Here is a 22,623-nt window from a genome sequence, read left to right on the forward strand (position 1 = left end):
TGTTAAGAACTGCAATGCTGCTGGGTTTTTCCACGCTCAACAGTTTGCCGTGTGCATCAAGAATGGATATTCAGCCAACTTGACACAACTGTGGGAAGCATTGGAGTCAACATGGGCCAGCATCCCTGTGGAACGCTTTCGACACCTTGTAGTCCATGCCCTGACGAATTGAGGCTGTTCTGAGGTCAAAAGGGGGTGCAACTCAATATTTGGAAGGTGTCCTTAATGTTTTGTACACTCAGTGTCTTAAGTATGTGTATGTAGTCTTGCGTTAACGTAAACTAAAGTCTTGTCTGCATCCCAAATAGGGTTCTGGTCAAAAGTAGTGCACTATATAGGGAATATGGTGCCATTTGGGACACATCCCTTGTGTTGTGAACAAGTGTGAACCTCACCTGTGGTGACGCTGCTGGAGCCTGGCTCACTCTCCTTCTGTCCCTTCACAGAAATGACGGACACCTGGTAGGTAACTCCAGGGGTCAGGTTTGGCAGCACGGTCTGAGTCTCAGTTCCACCCACTGTCACAGTCTTGGGAGCGCCTGCACACACACACACACAAACACACACACACACACACACACACACACACACACACACACACACACACACACACACACACACACACACACACACACACACACACACACACACACACACACACACACACACACACACACACACACACACACACACACACACACACACACACACACACACACACACACGGTCAAAAGGTCAGCCAGACGTCTGATTCTGTATACAAAGTTAGTGTCATAACACATCATAAGTGTATTATAATGCAAGGCATTCTAAAGCATTTTGCGTATGAACTTCATAGAATGTGCTCCCAAAAAGTGTTTTCATTATCATCAAGTAGTGAGGGGAAATAGTGAACCAGTCGCGGAGCAGTTGACATAGAAGTTGTGTTGACTCCCTGCTTTCAAACTGCCACATCCTCTCACATAGACAGAACAGCCACTAGAGGGCAGAATGAGACTAACATAGGATTCCACAGGATAGATCAGTTCTCTTTACAGAGACTCAAAAAACACCTTATTTATTTTCATTGATTAAATGAAAAACGAATGCCATATGACCACACCAAACGTGTCAATGACTTACCCCTGGTTTTGCAGCCACTGCATGCACAGTATAGGTATGTATCACAGGAGGTTGGTGGTACCTTCATTGGGGAGGACGGGCTCGTGGTAATGGCTGGAGCGGAATGGTTTCTATGTGTTTGACGCCGTCCTCCCCTTAGCAGCGTCCACTGGTACGTTTAGTATAGGTATATCTGTATGTACTCACCTCCCTGAGCAGGGACATAAGTGACACGGAAGCTGTCCACTCGAGCTCTGGGGATTGCCCAGTGTACGGTGGCAGAGGTATCAGTGACTTCAGAGAAGCGGATGCCCGTGGGTGTGCCCAGCCCTGGCATAGGATAAATGATAGAGAGTACAACAAACAAACAGAAGACAGGTAGCTAGTTAGCTAAAGACGCCGTGGACAGACTTTTAAGTGGAGAGAAATTCATACCAGATCCTAGGATATCAAATAATGCCTCATCACATTTTTTTATAAAATAATACTGGTTACAAATAAAAAATAAAAACATTTAACAGGAAAACACATCCCTAAAGCATTCCTGAAGATCCCATCCCTAATACATCCATAAAGATCATATTAAATCCATTAATAACCCAGAAAACACACATTATTCTATTATTTTAGTGTGAGCAGATACGCCAGCATTGAGAACCACTAGTTAAAGTAGATAAAAGGAGATAGACTGAAACAAAGAGGCCAGGGCTTCCAACGCCTGTCGTCAGCACTGAGCCACAGTATCTTGCATGGGATATTAACTTGCCCCCATTGCAGACACACTAAAGTGAAACATGCGGCAGGGCCACTGGACCCAAGAGTGAAGCCATACACACAGAGAAGGCAGGGGACAGCCAGAAAGAGAGAGAGAGAGCCATTCAGACACTCAACAGACAGACAGACAACTTTCCCTTTACAGTTTAAAGACAATTAGACAAACGCATTTGGTGCAAGCCAGCCAAAGACAACATTGGAGACAACTTGACAGATAGAGACAAAAAAACGGAGCAAATTAATAGATGAGTAAATCTCCTGAGCAGTTCTCTGGATCCCCGTGAATGAGAGGCCATCAGAAGCTGAGTATGGTGTTTACAGTGAGACAGACAGACAGACAGACAGACAGACAGACAGACAGACAGACAGACAGACAGACAGACAGACAGACAGACAGACAGACAGACAGACAGACAGACAGACAGACAGACAGACAGACAGACAGACAGACAGAGAGTGTGTTAGTTCACAGACACTGGGACTGGTTTAAGATGAGAGGGCTGCTGGATGATTCCAGTGGAATCACTCAAGAGTGCTGACAGACAAGACAATGACAGGACAGTGAGCACTGAACAGACACGTCCAACTGGGTAAACAAACCACGATGAGACACATCACACACAGCTGCTGACACAAGACACACAAGGCAGCCCAAGCAGGTTTTAATAATTAATTTGCAAGCTAACTATTTATAATTCTACCAGATTGTTGCCTTGAACAAATATTATCACACAATGTTATCAGGTTAGCAAACAAAAATGGCTGCAATGATGAAGATATTCAACACTGACCCAACATTGACCCCATTTCCATGCTGTTATTTTAGGAGTACACATTGAGACATTGAGAAAATACAATTTACAGTATTAAAAGAAGCTGACACGTTGCAACGAATACATTCCTAACATAATCTATCCAGTAGCCCTAGGCCATTGCTGGTGTGATGTCATACCGCGTACCTGTTTTTGCCACCACGGAAATAGAATTGGAGAGCTGTCCCGAAATGACTCCATAGAGCTCAATTTTGTACTCTGTGTCCTCAATTAGCTCAGTAAGCACTGTTGTTCTCTCCTCCCCGGGCACGACCACCTCTTGCGGAGAAGCGAGGTCGTCGTTTGTATCATTGATCATAATGACAAAACTATCAAAGAGGTCCTCTTCCGCTGACCAGGCCAGTTTACAGCTGTCTGATGTGACGTCGGAGACCAAGAGATACTCCACGATGGGTTCAGCTTCTGGGTGATAAGGGAAGACATGTTGTTTTCCTTCCCCTAGACCTCAAGAGTACTTAAATAAGTTCTTATGAAGATTACAGAAGATCAGGAAGTAACAGTTATTCCATCTGTATGTACAATAGACATCACAATTAGTTATGGATATATATGAGTCAAACAAGAAGAGCAGGTTCACAAGATGCATTAATTAAGTGTTGTTACATACCCTATCCTGGGGGAAATTAAGAGGTTATTTCCAAGAATTATAATGATTTTCATGTTGACTTTTGTGCACTAGTACTCATTGTGTCAGGCATAAGTGAAGTGTTTATACCACTTAGGCATCTTAATAGGTTTCGACACAACTATACATGGGTAGAAAACCTTGTGCTTAGTGTATGTACCTATCACATCCACTGTGGTGAGTGTAAACGTTACAAAATTCCTGGAATTTTCAATAAATTCCCTGGTTTTCCCAAAATCCCGGTTGGAGGTATCCCGGAATCAGGAGTGAATAAGCAAGAAATCCAGAGCCCTCCAACCAGGATTTCTGGAAAACCAGGGAATTTATTGAAAGTTCCAGGAATTGTGCAACCCTAGGTAAGAATGATTTTGCATTTTATTGGTGTAGATAGGTACAGTGTTATTAACCAGCTAGTTTGATCAAATTCAACCCTCAGTTTATCGATGCTGTGACTGCAACAGAACATACAGTGAGGGAAAAAAGTATTTGATCCCCTGCTGATTTTGTACGTTTGCCCACTGACAAAGAAATTATCAGTCTATAATTTTAATGGTAGGTTTATTTGAACAGTGAGAGACAGAATAACAACAAAAATATCCAGAAAAATGCATGTCAAAAATGTTATAAATTGATTTGCATTTTAATGAGGGAAATAAGTATTTGACCCCTTCTCAATCAAAAAGATTTCTGGCTCCCAGGTGTCTTTCATACAGGTAACGAACGGAGATTAGGAGCACACTCTTAAAGGGAGTGCTCCTATTCTCAGTTTCTTACCTGTATAAAAGATACCTGTCCACAGAAGCAATCAATCAATCAGATTCCAAACTCTCCACCATGGCCAAGACCAAAGAGCTCTCCAAGGATGTCAGGGACAAGATTGTAGACCTACACAAGGCTGGAATGGGCTACAAGACCATCGCCAAGCAGCTTGGTGAGAAGGTGACAACAGTTTCTGTGATTATTCGCAAATGGAAGAAACACAAAAGAACTGTCAATCTCCCTCAGCCTGAGGCTCCATGCAAGATCTCACCTCGTGGAGTTGCAATGATCATGAGAACGGTGAGGAATCAGCCCAGAACTACACAGGAGGATCTTGTCAATGATCTCAAGGCAGCTGGGACCATAGTCATCAAGAAAACAATTGGTAACACACTATGCCGTGAAGGACTGAAATCCTGCAGCGCCCGCAAGGTCCCCCTGCTCAAGAAAGCACATATACATGCCCGTCTGAAGTTTGCCAATGAACATCTGAATGATTCAGAGGACAACTGGGTGAACGTGTTGTGGTCAGATGAGACCAAAATGGAGTTCTTTGGCATCAACCCAACTTGCCGTGTTTGGAGGAGGAGGAATGCTGCCTATGACACCAAGAAACCATCCCCACCGTCAAACATGGAGGTGGAAACATTATGCTTTGGGGGTGTTTTTCTGCTAAAGGGACAGGACAACTTCACCGCATCAAAGGGACGATGGACGGGGCCATGTACCGTCAAATCTTGGGTGAAAACCTCCTTCCCTCAGCCAGGGTATTGAAAATGGGTCGTGGATGGGTATTCCAGCATGACAATGACCCAAAACACACGGCCAAGGCAACAAAGGAGTGGCTCAAGAAGAAGTACATTAAGGTCCTGGAGTGGCCTAGCCAGTCTCCAGACCTTAATCCCATAGAAAATCTGTGGAGGGAGCTGAAGGTTCGAGTTGCCAAACGTCAGCCTCGAAACCTTAATGACTTGAAGAAGATCTGCAAAGAGGAGTGGGACAAAATCCCTCCTGAGATGTGTGCAAACCTGGTGGCCAACTACAAGAAACGTCTGACCTCTGTGATTGCCAACAAGGGTTTTGCCACCAAGTACTAAGTCATGTTTTGCAGAGGGGTCAAATACTTATTTCCCTCATTAAAATGCAAATCAATTCATAACATTTTTGACATGCGTTTTTCTGGATTTTTTTGTTGATATTCTGTCTCTCACTGTTCAAATAAACCTACCATTAAAATTATAGACTGATCATTTCTTTGTCAGTGGGCAAACGTACAAAATCAGCAGGGGATCAAATACTTTTTTCCCTCACTGTACATGGGATTTGTGCATCAGTTCCATAATACACTGATACGAAAAGTCATCTACAGTCAGAAGAAAAGGAACATTAGACAGACAGAGTTTTACTAGAGTTTTAAGAGCTTGGGTGACGTCAGGGCAGATGGGTCGGCCGTATACAGTGCTGTAAAAGCCAACTGTGTTAACTAGTCATTAGCAGTAGCTAATAATGGCTGAGGAAGAGTAGAGGAGCCGAGCCAGCAGGAGTCTACAGCTGTTAGAGGAAGTGCTCGGCAGAAGTCAGAGAGAGAGAGAGAGGTTAGACCGACTGCCTGCAATGCAGCATACAGACAGCAGCTCATTAAACTAAAGCTGCTTCCTGGAGAAACAGAGTTACAGATGGATAGAAGGTGGTCCACAGCAGTTTTAAAGTATCTCTGCTATATATGAGAGACGGACTGCCATAGACCCCGAAGTGGACTCAGTGCCGCCTCAGTGCTGCCTGGCTAGATACAGGGACATAACTCATTAGAACACTACACCAAACGTCAGGCCCGCAAGGTCTTGAGCCAGTGTGAACCCAGAGGATTCGGCTGACGTGAAACGAGGGATCTTGTTGTGAGAAGAAGTGGTGGAAAATGAAAACAAGAGTAGACAAATCCCAGGTGCTGTCACTCTTCGTTGGGAGCGGAACAGTCCTGCTTTAGATACAGTAGTCAGCCAGTCAGTCAGGGAAGCAGGAAGGGTGGTAGAGAGGGACATGGAGGCCCTGGTCGAAAGTAGTGTACTATATATGGGGTGGCAGGTAGCCTAGTGGTGAGAGTGTTGGACTAGTAACTGGAAGGTTGCAAGATCGAATCCCCGAGCTGACAAGGTAAAAATCTGTCGTTCTGCCCCTGAACAAGGCAGTTAAGCCAATGTTCCTAGGCCGTCATTGAAAATAAGAATTTGTTCTTAACTGATTTGCCTAGTTAAATAAAGGTAAAATATAGTGGGAATAGCCATTTGGGACGCAACCCAGGAGTGCAAACATTTGTTTCTCGACTTCTTTCAGAAGTGTGTTGAACATACATTACACAAACTAATCAATCAATGGAGACAGACTGACAGTGTTTGTATGGATACTTCATAGTGTTGTATATGGATTATGTTTAGGCTAGTCGCTGTCTGAAGAAAACATGGTAGCTCCAAAACTGAAACTTTTCAGTAAATGAAAAAAAAACAGCCATATTTTCCCTTTAACTAACATACAATTACGAAACGTTGGGGTTGGGGCTGGTTTCTCTTCAGATCATTAGCATGCAGACAATGGGCTTCAGAGCAGACTTGAATATGTGCCACATTGAGCCATGGTCCCAGCAAGCCGCAACAGTCCCTGGCACCCCAACACCAGGCGCCAGGCTCCAGGCCACAGTGTCAATGTGAGCATGAGAATGAGGAGCAGAGGGTCTGGGAGCGGAGCAGAGCGGTCCGAGTCTAGGGATCGAGGGAGGACTGGGGTTGCATACAGAACAGAGCCTTCACAGAATGAAACAAAAGCTCCTCAGGGACTTGAAGAAACCACTGACTCTCCATCCATCCATTTGCTGAATCATCATTATCTGGGAACAGCTGAACTATCATGTGCTTTTGATGTTTACTAACAATGATACAATACCCGTATTGTTTATACTGTGAGTATGCAATGGAAAAACCTCAATTTGTCAAAATAAAGAATTGTTTAAAATTTGCTTTGAAAGGATCATTTCAAACATATCCCTTTTAAAGTTACCAAATAAGTAGACGAGGGACAACTAATTTGACGTCGTTTTTTTTAGCAGGTGAGAGGCAAGACAGAAAGCGAGACCTCAATAGAACAAAGTGTGGTGTGTGCAGCCTGGTCTCTATGTGAGTGTTTTTGTAGAGTGGGTGGTACCAGGGGTCTCCATGTGAGTGTTTTTGTAGAGTGGGTGGTACCAGGGGTCTCCATGTGAGTGTTTTTGTAGAGTGGGTGGTACCAGGGGTCTCTATGTGAGTATTTTTGTAAAGTGGGTGGTACCAGGGGTCTCTATGTGAGTGTTTTTGTAGAGTGGGTGGTACCAGGGGTCTCTATGTGAGTGTTTTTGTAGAGTGGGTGGTACCAGGGGTCTCTATGTGAGTGTTTTTGTAGAGTGGGTGGTACCAGGGGTCTCTATGTGAGTGTTTTTGTAGAGTGGGTGGTACCAGGGGTCTCTATCTGAGTGTTTTTGTAGAGTGGGTGGTACCAGGGGTCTCTATGTGAGTGTTTTTGTAGAGTGGGTGGTACCAGGGGTCTCTATGTGAGTGTTTTTGTAGAGTGGGTGGTACCAGGGGTCTCTATGTGAGTGTTTTTGTAGAGTGGGTGGTACCAGGGGTCTCTATGTGAGTGTTTTTGTAGAGTGGGTGGTACCAGGGGTCTCTATGTGAGTGTTTTTGTAGAGTGGGTGGTACCAGGGGTCTCCATGTGAGTGTTTTTGTAGAGTGGGTGGTACCAGGGGTCTCTATGTGAGTGTTTTTGTAGAGTGGGTGGTACCAGGGTTCTCTATGTGAGTGTTTTTGTAGAGTGGGTGGTACCAGGGGTCTCTATGTGTGTGTTTTTGTAGAGTGGGTGGTACTAGGGGTCTCTATGTGAGTGTTTTTGTAGAGTGGGTGGTACCAGGGGTCTCTATGTGAGTGTTTTTGTAGAGTGGGTGGTACCAGGGGTCTCTATGTGAGTGTTTTTGTAGAGTGGGTGGTACCAGGGGTCTCTATGTGAGTGTTTTTGTAGAGTGGGTGGTACCAGGGGTCTCTATGTGAGTGTTTTTGTAGAGTGGGTGGTACCAGGGGTCTCCATGTGAGTGTTTTTGTAGAGTGGGTGGTACCAGGGGTCTCTATGTGAGTGTTTTTGTAGAGTAGGTGGTACCAGTGGTCTATATGTGAGTGTTTTTGTAGAGTGGGTGGTACCAGGGGTCTCAATGTGAGTGTTTTTGTAGAGTGGGTGGTACCAGGGGGCTAACTGATCTGAAATGACCGGTATTATTCTCTCCATGACAGCAGAAGTATGCAGAGGCCAGGTTCATCTATGTACTCTATGCTGTAAAACAGATGGCTGTAACCAAACTGAAACCCAACTTAAATCCCAACTGAAAATAGATTACTACATTGGACAACACCTCGCTGGCAAAACATTGTAGTGGCACCCGTCTTGATGGCTGGCGGAGAGAACATTTTGAAGTTGAAAAGTTCCTTTCTTGCAATTCTACACATTTTGCCATGTGGCGAAGAGAAAATGTTGCAAATTTAGAACTAATATCATGCAACTCTACTAGTTTTGCCACTGCATACAAATACTTATTACTTATTGTAACTACTGCTTAACGTCTTAGCACATGCCAAAATCCTCAATGGCTTTTAACAGCAAACAAAGCAAGTAGTCTTGAAGTGAGATTGTTCTGTACATTGTTCACGCTCCATTCAGTCCACAACATTGTAATCCGCAGAATGTGAATTGTTGACAATGACCTTTATTGGTTGGTTCGAGAGGATAAATCAATGCACCTGTTGGGTCTCTGCTGTCTCTTTGCAGTCGGCCACTACTCACTACCCGTGGTAAAGATCACAACGCGGGGGCCGACTGACAGTTTAGAAATGCTTCAGGTGCTTTTTTATCTCATGGCACGTCCTGACAGGCAGATAGTGTGCTAAGGGTGGATCAAAGATTGATTCACCGCAGGCCATGCCAGGTCTCATGTGAACTGAATAATTTTGGTCTGGGCGGGGTGGTTCTATACCGTGGACGGTTGGTTTCAAAATATCTTTTACAGTCTGTGCATCAAAGTGAGGGAAACACACAATGTGGGAAGAGGTATTGTCAGGTGATAATGGGTTATGGGAGAGGCATGATTTGAGTGGCAAGAGGTTTAAAACTTGTGTTTTTTTTGTATTGTGAGGTCGGGCATTAGAAAGTTCGAGCACTGATGATGGGTGATTAGGCCTGGCTCTCAGACGGCTTTTCAATTCATTCCAAAGTTTTTCGATGGGGTTGAGGTCAGGGCTCTGTGTAGACCAGTCAAGTTCTTCAAATTTGACGAACTTACTTGTTGGAAAGGTGGCATCCTATGACGGTGCCACGTTGAAAGTCACTGAGCTCTTCAGTACGGGCCATTCTACTGCCAATGTTTGTCTATGGAGATTGCATGGCTGTGTGCTCGGTTTAATACATCTGTCAGCAACGGGTGTCCCTGAAATAGCAGAGCCCTCTAATTTGAAGGGGTGTCCAAATACTTTTGGTCATGTAGTGTATTTCCTGTGTCCCAAATGTCACCCTATTCCAGAACCCTATCGGCCCTGGTCAAAGGTAGCGCACTATATACAGTTAAAGTCGGAAGTTTACATACACTTAGGTTGGAGTCATTAAATCTCGTTTTTCAACCACTCAAAACTCACACATTTCTTGTTAACAAACTATAGTTTTGGCAAGTCAGTTAGGACATTTACTTTGTTTAGGTACACTAAGTTGACAGTGCCTTCAAACAGCTTGGAAAATTCCAGAACATTAAGTCATGGCTTTAGAATCTTCTGATAGGCTAATTGACATCCTTTGAGTCAATCGGAGGTGTACATTTGGATGTATTTCAAGGCCTACCTTCAAACTCAGTGCCTCGTTGCTTGACATCATGGGAAAAATCCAAAGAAATTAGCCAAGATCCCAGAGAGAAAATTGTAGACCTCCACAAGTCTGGTTCATCCTTGGGAGCAATTCCCGAACGCCTGAAGGTACAAATCAATCCCAGAACAACAGCAAAGGACCTTGTGAAGATGCTGGAGGAAACAGGTACAAAAGTATTTATATCCACAGTAAAATTTGTCCTATATCGACATAACCTGAAAGGCTGCTCAGCAAGGAAGAAGCCACTGCTCCAAAACCGCCATAAAAAAGCCAGACTACGGTTTGCAACTGCACATGGGGACAAAGATTGGACTTTTTGGAGAAATGTCCTCTGGTCTGATGAAACAAAAATAGAACTGTTTGGCCATAATGACCATCGTTATGTTTGGAGGAAAAAGGAGGAGGCTTGCAAGCCGAAGAACACCATCCCAACCGTGAAGCACGGGGGTGGCAGCATCATGTTGTGGGGGTGCTTTGCTGCAGTAGGGACTGGTGCACGTCACAAAATAGATGGCATCATGAGGATGGAAAATGATGTGGATATATTGAAGCAACATCTCAAGACATCAGTCAGGAAGTTAAAGCTTGGTCGCAAATGGGTCTTCCAAATGGACAATGACCCATGCATACTTCCAAAGTTGTGGCAAAATGGCTTAAGGACAACAAAGTCAAGGTATTGGAGTGGCCATCACAAAGCCCTGACCTCAATCCTATAGAACATTTGTGGGCAGAACTGAAAAAGCATGTGCGAGCAAGGAGGCCTACAAAACTGACTCAGTTACACCAGCTCTGTCAGGAGGAATGGGCCAAAATTCACCCAACTTATTGTGGGAAGCTTGTAGAAGGCTACCCGAAACGTTTGACCCAATTTAAACAATTTAAAGGCAATGCTACCAAATACTAATTGAGTGTATGTAGACTTCTGACCCACTGGGAATGTGTTGAAAGAAATAAAAGATGAAATAAATCATTCTCTCCTCTATTATTCTGACATTTCACATTCTTAAAATAAAGAGGTGATCCTAACCGACCTAAGACAGGAAATTTTGACTAGGATTAAATGTCTGGAATTGTGAAAAACTGAGTTTAAATGTATTTGGCGAAGTTGTATGTAAACTTCCGACTTCAACTGTAGGTAATACTGTGCCATTTGGGATTAATTGTCTCTCCTCCCATTTTCAGTCATCAGAAGCAACTGTGGCAGGGTCTCAGGTTTGGCCTTTAGCACATGCAGATGGATATGTGATCGGATGAATAAAATAACTTATTGTCAAGACGAGATCATCTCAAAAACATGCAGGACAGGCACTTTGTTTGGAGGAGAAATTTGGAGGAGAAATTGTCATGCAACATTTTTTATCAAAATAGTATCAAAAGGGCCTCCCGAGTGGCGCAGTGGTCTAAGGCACTGCATCGCAGTGCTAGCTGTGCCACTAGAGATTTTGGGTTAGAGTCCAGGCTCTGTTGCAGCCGGCTGCGACCGGGAGACCCATGGGGCGGCGCACAATTGGCCCAGCGTCGTCCGGGTTAAGGGAGGGTTTGGCCGGCAGGGACGTCCTTTTCCCATCACGCACTAGCAACTCCTGTGGCAGGCCGGGTGCAGTGCACGCTGACACGGTCGCCAGGTGCACAGAGTTTCCTCCGACACATTGGTGCGGCTGGCTTCTGGGTTAAGTGGGCATTGTGTGAAAAAACAGCGCGGCTTGGTTGGGTTGTATTTCGGGGAGGACGCACGGCTCTCGACCTTCGCCTCTCCCGAGTCCGTACGGGAGTTGCAGCGATGAGACAGGACTGTAACTACCAATTGGATACCACGAAATTGGGGAGAAAACGGGGTAAAATAAAAAAAATGTATCAAACATCAAAACTTATTTAAAATTCAACAATATTTCTGGTGTTGTTCCTGGAACTTTGGGGAAGACCATCCTCCTCAGTGAATTTCATAAAATAAAAAATAGTGAAACATTAAAAACTAAAAATTATTTTAGATAAAACTATACTAAATATATTCACGTCACCAAATAATTGATTAAAACACACTGCTTTACAATGAAGGTCTACAGTAGCCTCAGCAACACTCTGTAGGGTAGCACCATGGTTTAGCCAGAGGACAGCTAGCTTCTTTCCTCCTCTGGGTACATTGAATTCAATACAAATCCTAGAAGGCACATGGTTCTCACCCCCTTCCATAGACTTACACAGTAATTATGACAACTTCCGGAGGACATTCTCCAACCTATCAGAGCTCTTGCAACATGAACTGGCATGTTGTCCAGGATCAGAGAATGAATCTAGTCCTGAAAGCATAAGCTACAGCTCGCTAGCACTGCAGTGCATAAAATGTGGTGAGTAGTTGATTTAAATTGAGAGAAAGACAATAGTTGAACAGTTTTGAACAAATAATTGTTTTACAAAATGAAGGAGAAGCAAGAGAGAGAGAGAAAGAGATTTGATTGTATTTTTTTAAACTTTCACTTTCACTTAGCTAGAGATTGCAGCTACCTAGTTTAGCCTACTCAAATACCTGGCTCAAACAGAGAGGGTTGCTATGTTAACTAGCTGGCTACTGCTATCCAACACTGGAACTCTTCCAAGTCAAGGTAAGCTTTTGGTTTCATTAAATTATTGTAACTGCTAAACTGCTTTCTGACTGTACACTGACTGTGCATGATTGTAGCAGGTTTACTAACACATTAGTTCTAGTTAGTTCTAATATGTTGACTATGACATGATAAAGGTGTAGTCTGTGTGTAGTGGTTAGCAGTCATGATATGAAGGTTTGGCTTGGAAAGGTTTTTTCGCCTGGTCACAGACAGCTGATGTGTTGTGCACTGAAGTCCACAAGTGAAGGGAAAAGGTAAGAGGAGGAGAGCGCATAGATAGTTGCGAGAAGGAATCATATAAACAAAGAGCATGTTGTTTTTATGTGGCTGTTATGAAAGTGAACTGTGTTTGTTTCTTAAAAGGAAGCAAACTGAGTCGAAAAGGGGATAAACATTGCTGAATTTGGATGTCGATTAAGGCAGCCCACCGTACCTCTCTGATTCAGAAGGGTTGGGTTAAATGTGGAAGGCACATTTATGTTGAATGCATTCAGTTGTACAACTGAATAGGTATCCCCCTTTCCCTAATTTGTCCAATAAAAACTCAAATTTGCAACTGTTGGACTAATGATTACACCCTAGATCAGCTTGATGCTGGCAAGACTGTGCAGGGCGGTATTGAATGCAAGGCGTCACTGTCTGTCTCCTCAATTGATTACTCAAAATTATCTCGGCCTGTGTGCACCTACGCTGTAAACTTTCATTCATAGGCTAGGTTTCGCACATTGACTCTGTACCGGTACCACCTGTATATAGCCTCGCTACTGTTATTTTCACAGTCATTTTTCAGTTTTTTTCATTTCTTTACTTATCTATTGTTTACCTAATACCTATTTTTTACTTAAATTTCGCTGTTGGTTAGGGATTGTAAGTAAGCATTTCACTGTAAGGTTTTCACCTGTTGTATTCTGTGCACGTGACAAATAAACCTTGATTTGATTTGTAGCAACCTCATGATGGGTACAGGGAAAGTTTTAGTATCATGTAGTAGCCTAAAACAGAGATTCTTAAGCTTTTTCAGCTCGAGACCCAAATGAGACATTTTCTGTCCTTGAACGACCGAAATTAAGAAGAAATAGTGTGTCATTATAAATGTTTACTCATAACTCGCGACCCACCGCTCACATCAGTGGCGGTCATTGCCATTTAAGATGAGGGAGGATTTTTTTTCATGAGCATGGCCTTATTTCTGTTAGAGCATATTGGATGACTCTTATTCATATTCCATTCACCGTAACAGCGATAGGTTTAGGCTACTATATGATACACAACTTTTCCCTATACCCATCATGAGGTTGCTACAACCTAGCCTATGAATGAAAGTTTATATGTTTATAAAGTTTATAGGTGCACACAGGTCGAGAGACAAATTTGAGGTGACAGACAGTGACACATGGACTGACAGTGACATTGAATACTGCCTTGCCTGCATCTAGCTGATACAGAAATCGTTTTTCAACAGAATCGGTGGAATGAATACACCCCTGATTACGTGTAAACACAGTTCACTTTCATAGCACCCATGTTGTATTTCTTCTCATGCGCTCTCCTCCTCTCACCTCTTCCCTTCACTTGTGGACTTCAATGCACAACACATTAGCTGTATGTGACCAGGCGAAAAAACCTTTCCAAGCCAAACCGCTACACAGCCTACATCGTTGTCACCATATTTGCTAAAGTAACAACAAAGATATGTATAACTAAACTCATTGTTCTATCTGCGGTAACATCATAGTCAGCATAGCTGATAGAACTAACGCGTTAGTAAACCCGCTACAATCATGCAGTAACGTTACAGTTTTCAGTCAGTAAGCAGTTACACCGGCGGGCCCCGGTGGCAATATATTAGTAAACCAAAAGCTTACCTTTAATTGGAAGAGTTCCAGTGTTGTGTTGGAAAGTCATAGCCATCTAGCTAACAGATCATTCCTCTGTTTGAGCAGGGTGTTTCAGTAGGCTAGCTGCATTTGCTAGCTAAGTAAGTGAAATAGAAAGTGAAAAAAATGAAGAACTCTCTCTCTATTTTTCTCTTGTCTCTCCTTCATTTTGGAGGAAATGTATTTGTTCAAAACTGTTCGACTATTGCCTTTATCTCTCTTTGAGTCAACAACTCACCACATTTTATACACTGCAGTGCTATCTAGCTGTATTTTATGCTTTCAGTACTAGATTCATTCTCTGATCCTTTGATTGGGTGGACAAAATGTGAGTTCATGCTGCAAGAGCTCTGATAGGTTGGAGGACGTCAAAGCATCCCGGAGTCGCCTCTTCACTGTTGACGTTGAGACTGGTGTTTTGCGGGTACTATTTAATGAAGCTTCCAGTTGAGAACATGTGAGGCGTCTGTTTCTCAAACTAGACACTAATGTACTTGTCCTCTTGCTCAGTTGTGCACCGGGGCCTTCCATTCCTCTTTCTAATCTGGTTAGAAACAGTTTGCGCTGTTCTGTGAAGGGAGTAGTGCACAGCGCTGTATGAGATCTTCAGTTTCTTGGCAATTTCTCGCATGGAATAGCCTTCATTTCTCAGAACAAGAATAGACTGACGAGTTTCAGAAGAAAGTTATTTGTTTCCGGCCATTTTGAGCCTGTAATCAAACCCACAAATGCTGATGCTCCAGATACTCAACTAGTCTAAAGAAGGCCAGTTTTATTGCTTCTTTAATCAGAACCACAGTTCTCAGCTGTGCTAACATAATAGCAAAAGGGTTTTCTAATGATCAATTAGCCTTTTAAAATTATAAACTTGGATTACCTAACACAATGTGCCATTGGAACACAAGAGGGATGGTTGCTGATAATGGGCCTCTGTACGCCTAAGTAGATATTCCATAAAAAAATCTGTCGTTTCCAGCTACAATAGTCATTTACGACATTAACAATCTCTACACTGTATTTCTGATCAATTTGATGTTATTTTAATGGACCAAAAATTAGCTTTTCTTTCAAAAACAAGTAAACGTCCTCTCACTGTCAACTGCGTTTATTTTCAGCAAACTTAACATGTGTAAATATTTGTATGAGCATAACAAGATTCAACAACTGAGACATAAACTGAACAAGTTCCACAGACATATGACTAACAGAAATGGAATAGTGTGTCCCTGAACAAAGAGGATGGGGTCAAAATCAAAAGTAACAGTCAGTATCTAGTGTGGCCACCAGCTGCATTAAGTACTGCAGTGCACCTCCTCCTCATGGACTGCACCAGATGTGCCAGTTCTTGCTGTGAGATGTTACCCCACTCTTCCACCAAGGCACCTGCAAGTTCCCAGACATTTCTGGGGGGAATGGCCCTAGCCCTCACCCTCCGATCCAATAGGTCCCAGACGTGCTCAATGGGATTGAGATCCGGGCTCTTCGCTGGCCATGGCAGAACACTGACATTTCTGTCTTGCAGGAAATCACGCACAGAACGAGCAGTATGGCTGGTGGCATTGTCATGCTGGAGGGTCATGTCAGGATGAGCCTGCAGGAAGGGTACCACATGAGGGAGGAGGATGTCTTCCCTGTAATGCACAGCGTTGAGATTGCCTGCAATGACAACAAGCTCAGTCCGATGATGCTGTGACACACCGCCCCAGACCATGACGGACCCTCCACCTCCAAATCGATCCCGCTCCAGAGTACAGGCCTCAGTGTAACTCTCATTCCTTCGATGATAAATACGAATCCGACCATCACCCCTGGTGAGACAGAACTGGGACTCGTCAGCGAAGAGCACCTTTTGCCGGTTCTGTCTGGTCCAGCGACGGTGGGTTTGTGCTGGTGAGGACCTGCCTTACAATGTCTGGTGAGGACCTGCCTTACAATAGGCCTACAAGCCCCCAGTCCAGCCTCTCTCAGCCTATTGCGGACAGTCTGAGCACTGATGGAGGGATTGTGTGTTCCTGGTGTAACTCGGGCAGTTGTTGTTGCCATCCTGTACCTGTCCCACAGGTGTGATGTTCGGATGTACCGATCCTGTGCAGGTGTTGTTACACGTGGTCTGCCACTGTGAGGTCGATCAGCTGTTCGTTCTGTCTCCCTGTAGCTCTGTCTTAGGCGTCTCACAGTACGGACATTGCAATTTATTGCCCTGGCCACATCTGCAGTCCTCATGCCTCCTTGCAACATGCCTAAGGCACGTTCACGCAGATGAGCAGGGACATTGGGCATCGTTAATTTTGTGCTTTTCAGAGTCAGTAGAAAGGCCTCTTTAGTGTGCTAAGTTTTCATAACTGTGACCTTAATTGCCTACCGTCTGTAAGCTGTTAGTGTCTTAACGACCGTTCCACAGGTGCATGTTCATTAATTGTTTATGGTTCATTGAACAAACATGGGAAACAGTGTTTAAACCCTTTACAATGAAGATCTGTGAAGTTATTTGGATTTTTACGAATTATCTTTGAAAGACTGGGTCCTGAAAAAGGCATGTTTCTTTTTTTGCTGAGTTTATATATATATATATGTTTAGTATATTTTGTATAGTTTTATCTGTTTACAATTTTTTTTTAATGTATTCACTGAGGAGGATGGTCCTCCCCTTCCTCCTCTGAGTAGCCTCCACTGGCTCACATGCTCAGGGCCCACTTTGGGTCCCAACCCATAGTTTAAGAAACCCTGGCCTAAACCTGTCGATGTTACATTGAGCTGGGTGAACGGAATATGAATGACAGTCATCCAATATGCTGTAATAGAAATAAGGCCATGCCCACAAAAAAATAATCGTCCTCGCTCATCTTAAACGGCACTGACCGCCACTGGTTCACGTGGGCGTATGGAACCATCACCAAACTACTAAAGAAGAGGGTTCTGTACAGCAGAATCTTAATAAGGCTTTGTTTACACTCTAGGGTTATACGTCATAGTCTGTATGGTGTGTGCAGGGCACTGAAGCCAATACATTCTGATGTGTTTATTCCATTATTCCAATCAGGTTATTGACTCCTTTGACTATTGCTCAAGATATGATCAATCAAACAGTTTTCACTCATTGTGCCTGAGTCTTCCGTTTACACAAAGGCTCCCCACAACTCGGTGAGTCCCTGAATTTGCAGATTAGCCTAAATGATGGTAAAACTGCAGGTTTATCGTCTCCTGATCTTCCTGTACATTTCTGACTGCTGGACTGATCTGGTACTTTCAATTTACCGGGAGATTTATTATATCAAATCAATTTTGGTTACTTGCTCAGCATTCAAAATTCAGAACCGCTGTTCCTGAGCGTTTTTTCCCCGCCAGAGGTATAGTGTTTCTTATTTGCTCACTCCAGTGGGCCTCCAAACACTTGAACTCAGGTTCTTGTAATCCTTTCAATGCCTGATGATTGTCAAACACAAGTAAGGCCCAGACCTGGGGTGGGGGCGAAAGGGTGGGCAACCCCCACACCCCTCTCCCCTTGTCCAATCCCTTTATATCCCTGCTAACATGCAGCATGCTTTGTGTTTGCATTACCCGTCTGGAGACGCTAAAAACGGTCGGAGGAACGAATGCTGTATGCGGATTAGAGGAGTGTTCATTTCGGAGACACAATGTTTTAACAGGGGCTCCCGCATGTGTCCTTTTATCTGACAGACCCACAGTTCATCGTGGTCAAATCACACAAAAAAACACAGGGGAATGGGCTCCCTCTAACAATTATCACATGTATGAGCTTTGTATGGAGCACACACACACTGCCTCCATTCTGCACCTTGGCAGCATGGGACACAGATTCAACAAAATAAAGTTATTCTGAACCATCACAGCGTTTTCCATCCCAGCGTTTTCAATTTTTGCCCATAGCCATACATATGAATGGCTACCCTGTTACATAACTGGAGGACTTTCTTCTCAAATGTTTGGTTTGGAAGCACCCTGACCACTGGGGCTAGCAACAAAGAAAATCACAATCATCTTTTCTTTTTCTTTCCTTATTTCAGTAAAATAAGTCAAATAAACCCACATTCAGTTAAATTAAAGGCTTGAGGGGGGAAACAGAGACAGACAGAAAAGTAGTAACAATGAATTCAATTCATTGCCTAGGTTTGGCTGCAGGCCTCGAGAGCAAAACGGAATCTTTGGTTAATCAGAAAAGGGCTGGGGTCCTACAGTACAAAACCATATAATAAAAAACCCTACAGCACCAAACCTCACAAAACACAGCCCAAACTGATTCTCACAGAATAAAAAAAAGTGCTTTCTTCAATACCCCTACTATACAGCATCAACATGGATGATGGACAGTGTAAATCCCTCCTATAGCTTTTTAAGATACAGTAAGAGATTGTTGATAGTTAATATAAATGGAAGATGAATAGTGGTAGTGCTAAGGTATAGCCTAACATAATTATTTTCTAAAACTCATCATGTGAAGAGATGTAGCCTAGTCGTCCAGTCTGTTTGTGCTTTAGCCAATGAAGATAGAGTTAGATACTGTACATACAGTCTGGAACCAGGCTAGGATAGGTGTACTGTTAGCCTTGTTCCAGATTAGTTTGTGCTCTTGCCAACTCGTCATTGTCAAGACAGTTATTGTCAATTCAATTGAAGATTTGGCTTGACAATTCCAGTACTGTTTACACTGACCTGTGGCTCGTATACATACTGTACATTCTGAGACCATAAAAAGATATGTATGGGACCAGGTTTGGAGAGGTTCTGTCCACACTGACCTGTGGCTACTGCAGTATGGGACCATATACTGTAAATAGAATGAGGGGACACTCAATATGGCCGCTAGTCCTCCCATTATGGCATAACTGACCTGAATGGGGATACCTGCTCTATTCATTCTAATTCTATGTATGGGACAAGGCTAGAATAGTCCTCACTGACCTGTTGCTGCTGAGATGGTTGTGGGGCCACTCTGCTTGTGTCCCCTCTCAGCGGTCAGGGTTATAGTGTACAGCATGCCAGGCGTCAGGTTCCTCAGGGTGAACTTGATGTCATTGGAGAAGGGCGTCAACTCAGCCCTGTACCCGTCGGCTGACACATATAGCAACTTGTACTTGTCGATCTTAGCCACCGGCTTCTGCCACACCAGCACCAGCTGAGTCTCAGTGGAAGACTCCACCTCAAGGTTTTTAGGCGCATCCAATGCTGAAGATTAGAATATAGAAGGAGAATATAGAACACATAATATGAAATATAGAAAGAGAATATAGAACATAGAAGGATAATATAGAACAAATAATATGAAATAGACGAAGAATATAGAATACATAGTATAGAAGGAGAATATAGAATATAGAATACATAATATAGAAGGAGAATATAGAATACATAATATAGAAGGAGAATATAGAATAGGAAATATAGAAGGAGTGTATTTCAGGCTAACAAGACTAGGATGTCTGACTGTAGTTTTCAAATTGTGCAAGACAAGTGGAGATAACTATTTGTGGATTGTAGGAGGTAAATAGTTCAATGGGAATTATAATTAGTAGATTCCTACTACTATCCATGACAGTAAACAACACAATGTATTCATTTACAATACAGTAAAAGTGAATAGATCTCACCCGTAACGGCATTGGTGGTGGTAGGAAGGCTCTCACGCTCACTCTTCACGGCAGTCACTCCCATCCCATACTCTGTCCCAGGTCTCAGGCCTACACAACACACAGACAAATAACACGTGTTGTACCGGATGTATGCAAACAGAGTATGAGGAACATATTTTTGTTGTATGGACCAATGATCAGGTTTTGATCTATGAAAATAGTGTAATAGAAAAACACTCAGCTGTTTGCAGCTAATAGCTTCGACAACAATGAAAAAGACTCAAGCTCTTCAAGGTCTTAATTGCCTAAAAAAAGATTCAAGCATAATTGGGTTTCAGCCTCTTCATCCTGGAACCTGTATTTGGAACCTCTATTTGCCCTGATGGCTCTAGAAGAGGCTCTCTATGGGCCAGAAACAACATTTGCTGTGATATAAGAGGCTTTTGAGATCGCTGTGTGAGGTGCAATTAACAGCCCTCAGTCCAACTGCCCTTATTTCCTTTATTAACTCCCACAGAGGTCACTAGGCAGCCAAGCACAAGGAGTCTTGCAGCATGAAATTACACCTAATGCAGAGGAAACTCATTATCAATAAAATCACAAGCGTGAAGGCAATTACAGATAATAACTGTGTGAAAAAAGTGCTGAGGTGTGTGAGGATCAGAGAGGAGCGGAGGGGGACGTCAGTCAGCTAAATAGAAACACTGGGTGTGTCCCAAATTGCACCCTATTCCCTACAGAGTGCCCTTTTTTTGAGTAGTGCACTATGTAGGGAGTAAAACACTATGTAGATAATGGAATGCCATTTGGAATGCACACACTGCCTTATATACAGGGGATGGGCCTCCCAAGGACACTATTACTGGTTTGGAATCTTTTTCCTTTTTCTCTCAGCTAGGGAGCCTAATCCTTCAATGCAGTGGCACATGGTTTAGAAAAACACGTCCGTCCGTCCGCCCACCTCAAAGCATGGTGCATTCTGGGAGCCGACGCATGCGGATGAAAAAAGGCCCTCCCTGCTTTTCTTGTTTGACCAGGATGGAGCTCACATTGAAACAAGCAGCAGTGTTATTTCATTTAAAGCCCGAATTGCACTCTCCTTTTGGCTGTTTTCTAATAAATTGGGGGGCTTTTGTGCCCGGGCAAATGTTTCACGACACAAAAACAAAGCAGGCCATTTGGAAATACTGTAAGTGCATTGAATATAATGCAGAACATTTTTGAAAGAGGACCACAAATGCTTGGCGGCTGAATAGTTGGCAGAGCGACGCCGCCGTTTACATTGACAAACAATATCTATTCATTTACACAAAGATAGCATGGCTGATTTAAAGCTGTTATCACATTGAAAGAAATCCTTTTTCAATCCTTTTTTTAAAAGAGTGTCACGCCCTGACCTTAGAGAGCCGTTTTATTTCTCTATTTGGTTAGGTCAGGGTGTGATGTGGGATGGGCATTCTATGTTTTGTGTTTCTATGTTTTGGCCGGGTATGGTTCTCAATCAGGGACAGCTGTCTATCGTTGTCTCTGATTGGGAATCATACTTAGGCAGCCTTTTCCCCACCTGTGTTTTGTGGGTAGTTGTTTTCTGTTTTGTGTCTGCACCTGACAGAACTGTTTCGTTTTGTTCTACTTAGTTTTTTTGTTTCAGTGTTCAGTTTGATTAAAAATCATGAACGCTTACCACGCTGCACCTTGTTCTCCCTCTACTTCATACGACGAGCGTTACAAAGAGTTAATGAGTTAATGTAAACTCAAAGAAAACAAAAGTATCTAAAAACTGAAACTGTACCAGAAGCACAGTTCACTTCCTCACTTCCTGTAGAGTGGGAAACGAGACTAGCACCACCAGACATTACTCAACATCACCACCACCACAGCATCCTGTAACTCTGGACTAGTGGGATGGGTTCTGTCTTACCAAAGGGAACGGAACACCACCACTACCTCGCTCTCCAACAAAGCTGATTGAATTGAGGAGCTAACTGAAGTGAAGAGGAAGTTGTTTGGAAGAGAAACTCTTGAAGGGTAGTTGAAGTAGATAAAAAAATAACATCTTTATTGATATAACTAACGCATTTGAGCCCTTTGCCTTCGCCAGGGTTTTACAGATATTCAAATGAGATCACTTACCAGTGATCTTGGCCTGGGTGGTGTCCAGGGGTCCGGTAGGGAACAGCAGCTCCCCGTGGTCTCCTCCAGAGAGGGGGCCGTATTTGATGCGGTAGTTGTCTACTTTAGCCTGGCTGTTCTTCCACTCCAGAGTGATGCTCTCGTCAGTCAGCTCTACCGCCTGCAGATCCCGCGGGGCATCCAGGTCTGGAACACATCCAGTCACAGATCAGTCGGAGTGGGAATGGTATGATCCTTATGTAAATACAGTACCATGTGTGTTCCAGACACCCAGTTGAGAACAGACCACCACTTTTTTTTTTACCGAATTTTGCAACCCTAGTGCTGTTTGAAAGGCTTGTTCCAGGTTCCTTGGCTGCATCCCAAATGGAACTCTATTCCCTATATAGCAGGATTGGGGTCAATTCC

The 22,623-nt window shown here is 43.4% G+C and overlaps 1 protein-coding gene across 4 annotated transcripts in view; it reads right to left on the reverse strand.

Annotated features, from left to right (window-relative positions):
• The window catches only part of tncb (tenascin Cb), a 108,628-nt gene that overhangs the window by 6,688 nt on the left and 79,317 nt on the right, over positions 1-22,623 (reverse strand). For 2 of the 4 annotated variants that reach the window (XM_071402685.1, XM_071402684.1), the window contains exons 8-13: positions 22,216-22,401; positions 20,101-20,190; positions 19,415-19,678; positions 2,835-3,110; positions 1,309-1,431; positions 396-539 (exon numbers count right to left, since the gene is read on the reverse strand). In XM_071402685.1, coding sequence (XP_071258786.1) covers positions 396-539; positions 1,309-1,431; positions 2,835-3,110; positions 19,415-19,678; positions 20,101-20,190; positions 22,216-22,401 — 1,083 coding nt within the window. The remainder of the gene's footprint in view (positions 1-395; positions 540-1,308; positions 1,432-2,834; positions 3,111-19,414; positions 19,679-20,100; positions 20,191-22,215; positions 22,402-22,623) is intronic. The other 2 variants (XM_071402686.1, XM_071402687.1) reach the window with 2 other exon arrangements.

This window comes from Salvelinus alpinus, chromosome 5 (assembly GCF_045679555.1).
Source record: "Salvelinus alpinus chromosome 5, SLU_Salpinus.1, whole genome shotgun sequence".
NCBI lineage: Eukaryota > Metazoa > Chordata > Actinopteri > Salmoniformes > Salmonidae > Salvelinus > Salvelinus alpinus.